At 41.5% G+C, this 4960-nt stretch overlaps 1 protein-coding gene across 1 annotated transcript; it reads left to right on the top strand.

The window, feature by feature from the left end:
* The first annotated feature begins 1966 nt into the window (after positions 1-1966).
* Positions 1967-2880, top strand: LOC132492389 (lathosterol oxidase-like). The gene is given in 1 exon segment (XM_060101897.1): positions 1967-2880. A coding segment is annotated over 1 exon segment (900 nt). The 5' UTR covers positions 1967-1980.
* The last annotated feature ends 2080 nt before the right edge of the window (positions 2881-4960 follow it).

Raw genomic sequence — 4960 nt, 5'->3', positions numbered from 1 at the left:
TGAGCACCTACCGCGGACGGGACTGCCATCAGCGCTGCACACTTGTTACCCATCGCACTGCTGTTCGGGCAGCCTCTGCACTTTATGCAGACAGGAAGAAAAAAAAAGTTTTTTTAAAGTTTGCCTTTTCCGGAACTCTAGGCGCTTTGTGGCTGACCTCCTCGTGTGGGGCATGCAAATTCAAAGGAGCTGATGAGACATCGAAAGATCTGGGGCTGGGAAGATGCAGGGGAGGAGGAAACTGGCTTCTCACAGGCTGGGAAATCCCCACCGGGGTTGAGCCCAGAAAGCAGACAGTGAATATGACAAGCCAGACAATATAGACTTTCCCCATTCCCCACATCATTCATTCATTCATTCAACAAATATTTTCACAACATCTTTTTTTTAATTATTATTTTTTTGTGTGTGGTGCACGGGCCTCTCACTGTTATGGCCTCTCCTGTTGCGGAGCACAGGCTCCGGATGCGCAGGCTCAGCGGCCATGGCTCACGGGCCCAGCCGCTCCGCGGCATGTGGGATCTTCCCGGACCAGGGCACGAACCCGTGTCCCCTGCATCGGCAGGTGGACTCTCAACCACTGCACCACCAGGATAGCCCCACAACATCTTGCAAAGCATTCCGGGTGCTGGGGCTACACTAGCAAACTCAACAGATCAAAATCTGTTCTCCTGTAGCTGATATTATGGTGGGGAAGACACATGATGAAGAAGGATGGCAGATGTTAGGTAGCGATACAAGCTGGGGGCAAACCTAGGTCAAGGAAGGAGACAGACTGGGCGGGTGGTATGTGAGGGGGAAGAGGAGGGGTGTTGAGGCAGGCCAGGAAGTCTTCCTGCAAGAAGTGAGTTTTCATCAAAAACTAAGGGCAATGAGGGAGCTAGCCCTGCCGGTGTCTAGGAGAAGAGCATTCCAGGCAGAGAAGCAGAAAACGCAAAGATCCTGGAATGGGAACATGCTTGGAGCATTAGAGAAATGCCGAGTCGACCGTGAAGGCTGGAGTAGAGTGAGTGGGGGTAAGGGTAGGAGTAGGCAGGGTGGTGATCATCCAAAGTACAAAACTGCTTCATTTTTATGTTGAGGTCAGAACAGCCTCAACACATAGGGACAAGAGGGCCAGTAGACTTTGGGGGGACATAGGCATTATACTTGTTCACCCCCATAACACTACCAGTAAGGAAAGTGAGGCTCAGGAGAGGGAAAGGAATTGTCCAAGATCATACAGCTAGGTTGATAAGAACCTGAATTTGAACTTGTGGCTATTGGATCAAGCCTCTGCTCTTCCCACTACAGCTAGCTAAAAAAGCGGGCAGTCGGGGGATGAGAATGAGAGTCAAGTACTGGGAACAATCCAATTGTCCTGTGTCAGTATGCAACACCTGGGTAGTTTGTAGGACTCCAGAGAAGGAGCCACCAGCTGTGTGTCCAGGCAGAGAGGATCTCAAACAGCCTCACAGTTATCCCTCAGCCTTGCCTGGCAGGGACCCCTGCACACTGGAAGGCAGGGAAGTTTCAAGGAGAATCCCTGCTGGAAAGGGAGGTAACCTAGCTGCATCCTGCCTGATGGACTCCTATACCTGCAATCTTGGGGAATGAGGCTGTCTCAGAAGATGCCAGTGTGGGTAGGGGATGATCCTGGAGACAGATGTATTCTCAGGCTTGTAGACCCTGAATTGCACAGGATGGTTCTCAAAATAGGAATTTAACTTAGTTATAGAAAAATAAAGAAACGTATACCTCTTTCACAGCTTAGTTTTTGGACTAAGTTTCATTCCTACTGTGAGATCTCTCACCAATTACTCATTCATATATCTCACATATATTTATCCAACAGTTTTTGTGGCAGGCACTGTTCTAGGTGTTAGGAGTACTTCAGTGAACAAAAGAGACAATCAAAAAGTAATAGAGAGTAGCTGGAGCAGCCGGGGCCCCGCAGGAACCTAATCGGCAGCGGGCGGCAGACCCTCTCTAGGGGCTAAGATGGATCTTGTACTCAAGGCTGCAGATTATTATTTTTTTACACCATACATATATCCAGCCACATGGCCAGAGGACAGCATCTTCCGACAAGCTGTCAGTTTCCTGATTATAACAAATCTCGGTGCTTATATCCTTTATTTCTTATGCGCAACACTGAGTTATTACTTTGTCTATGATCATTCATTAATGAAACACCCACAATTTTTAAAGAACCAAGTCTATCGAGAGATTATGCATTCTGTCCAGTCAATGCCATGGATAAGCATCCCCACGGTCTCAGTGTTCCTGCTAGAGGTGAGAGGTTACAGCAAACTATATGACACCATGGAGGAGTTTCCATATGGCTGGTTTTGATTCATTGCTAGTGTACTGTCTTTTCTCTTTTTCACTAACATGCTGATCTACTGGATTCACAGAGACCTTCATCATAGACTTGTATATTAGCGCTTACACAAACCTCATCGTATCTGGAAGATTCCAACTCCATTTGCAAGTCATGCTTTTCATCCTCTGGATGGCTTCCTTCAGGGTCTACCTTACCACATACACCCATTTATCTTCCCATTACACAAGGTAGTTTATTTAGGTTTGTACATCTTGGTCAATATCTGGACAATTTCTATTCATGATGGTGATTTTCATGTTCCCCATATCTTCAGGCCATTTATTAATGGCTCAGCTCATCATACAGACCACCACATGCTCTTTGACTATAACTATGGACAGTATTTCACATTGTGGGATAGAATTGGAGGCTTATTCAAAAATCCCTCCTCCTTTGAAGGGAACAGACCACTTAATTATGTGAAGAAGATGACAGAAGAAAAGCGCAACAGCCATGCGGTAAGTGGTTGTAAAAATGAAAAATTATTCAATGGAGAGTTTACAAAGATTGAGTAGATTATTACCCAAATATTAAATATTTTTAATCAAGGAAAATAATCTACAGCCAGGATGCAGAGCAAGTGAACAATATCATTTGAAAATCAGTATTATGGGTACAGGTGAGGAACGACCATAATGGTAGAACAAGGGAACATGCCGTGAACGCCATGACTTTAACCTCGTGCTCAAAATACTGAATGTTGGTCTAAGGGAGAAGTTGTCTTTCCAGCCAGTAGATCTGTAATTTGTATAGCCTCAACAACATTTTTTTAAAAGGTAGAGGATAAATTATTGAGGGGGCTAGGTTATATCCTTTTGCCTTAATTCATCCATATTCATTAAGTAAAATTCATTGTGCTTAATGATATCAAGACTAAACACCATAACAAAGAAGTACTAATATGAAGATGGTTCCTTGTTTCAGGAATGATTAAGTACTCAGAATTGGTATGATAACAACTGCTTGTACTTTGTTGAAGTGGAAAAATCAGTGTGAAAATAAATCATGATATAATGTATTAGTAGCTCAGTGACCTGATTAATAGCAGGTGTTATAAAATTATTGTCTTCCTACACATAGAAAACTTATTCTCTGGAGACATTGTCAACTGTTACATTTTACTGATGAACAAATAAATTGGAATTTTAGAAAATATTAATACTACCATGACTTAATCCAGATCTGGGATTATTTAAAGATTTTGATGGTTATTGTTTTCAACCATTATTTAATAAGTGTAAAATTATATGACCCTGCTTATATTTAGAAGGGGAAATTTGATGCCCAAATAATATATTAGACACCACTGGTTTTTTAATTAAATTGATGCACTGCACTTTTGGTATGTTTCAAAGTTACAATCCTGTGATTTTCTATAAAAGGAAATAATTGCCAAATATTTAGGCCTATCACTGAAGATTAGTTTTGAAATCTTATTTCGCCTCCTCTTTCTTCATTTTTCCCCACTCCCTCTGCAAAAAGATTTAACAAATGCTTTCATAAAGAAATGTCATGTGTTGTAACATAAATATGTTGGGAAAACATGGTTTCCAAAGGCATTCTCTAAGCTGTTTATGTAAAATCAATAAAAGTTGATTATGACTATTAAAAAAAAAAGTAATAGATACATGGTATGTCCATACAATAAAATGTGATTTGGTAATAAAAAGAAATCAAATACTGATACATGCTACAACTTCAATGAACCTTGATAATATTATACAGAGTAAAAGAAGCCAAACACAAAGACCACAAATGATTCTGTTTCTATGAATTGTCCAGAATAGGCAAATCCATGGAGATAGAAAATAGATTAGTGGTTGCCAGGGTTTGGGGGGTGGGGATGTTTGGGAGAAGGAAGTAAGGACTGCTAATGGATAAGGGATTATTTTGTGTGATGGTGAAAATCTTCTAAAACTGATTGTGCTGATGGCTGAACAACTCTGTAAATTTACTAAAAACCATTGAATTTTACACTTCAAATGGGTGAATTGTATGGTATGTGAATTACATCTTAAGAAAGCTGTTAAAAAAGAAATTAGGGCTTCCCTGGTGGCGCAGTGGTTGAGAGTCTGCCTGCCGATGCAGGGGACACGGGTTCATGCCCCGGTCTGGGAAGATCCCACATGCCGCAGAGTGGCTGGGCCCGTGAGCCATGGCCGCTGAGCCTGCACGTCCGGAGCCTGTGCGTCCGGAGCCTAAAAAAAAAAAAAAAAAAAGAAAAAAAAGAAATTAAAATTTAAATATTACATTTAAATTTCTAATAAAATTAATATTAATAGAAGTTGAAATAGAACATTTAAGATTAATAGAACAAGTTGCTCACTAAATGACAACTGTCATTATTTTCATGTATTTGTTATGATGCAATTAATTAATACTTCTCCCTGTGAATCCCCCAGAACGCAAAAGAATGTGAGGCATGAACCAACCTAGCCTGAACTCAAACTCAAACTGAGAAGGCTGCCCAAAATCAACATATAGTGTGGATTCTCTGGGTTTTCCTTGTCCCCCCCTTTTGAGTTTTCATTAGTCCAGGGAAGTGAGAGCCAGCAAGCATGTTGGATGGAATTTAATTAATTGGGAGCTGTTGAG

Source organism: Mesoplodon densirostris, chromosome 1 (assembly GCF_025265405.1).
Source record: "Mesoplodon densirostris isolate mMesDen1 chromosome 1, mMesDen1 primary haplotype, whole genome shotgun sequence".
NCBI classification, from domain to species: Eukaryota; Metazoa; Chordata; class Mammalia; order Artiodactyla; family Ziphiidae; genus Mesoplodon; species Mesoplodon densirostris.
Note: the sequence above shows the minus strand (reverse complement) of the source record. Positions and strands in the feature narration are given on the sequence as shown.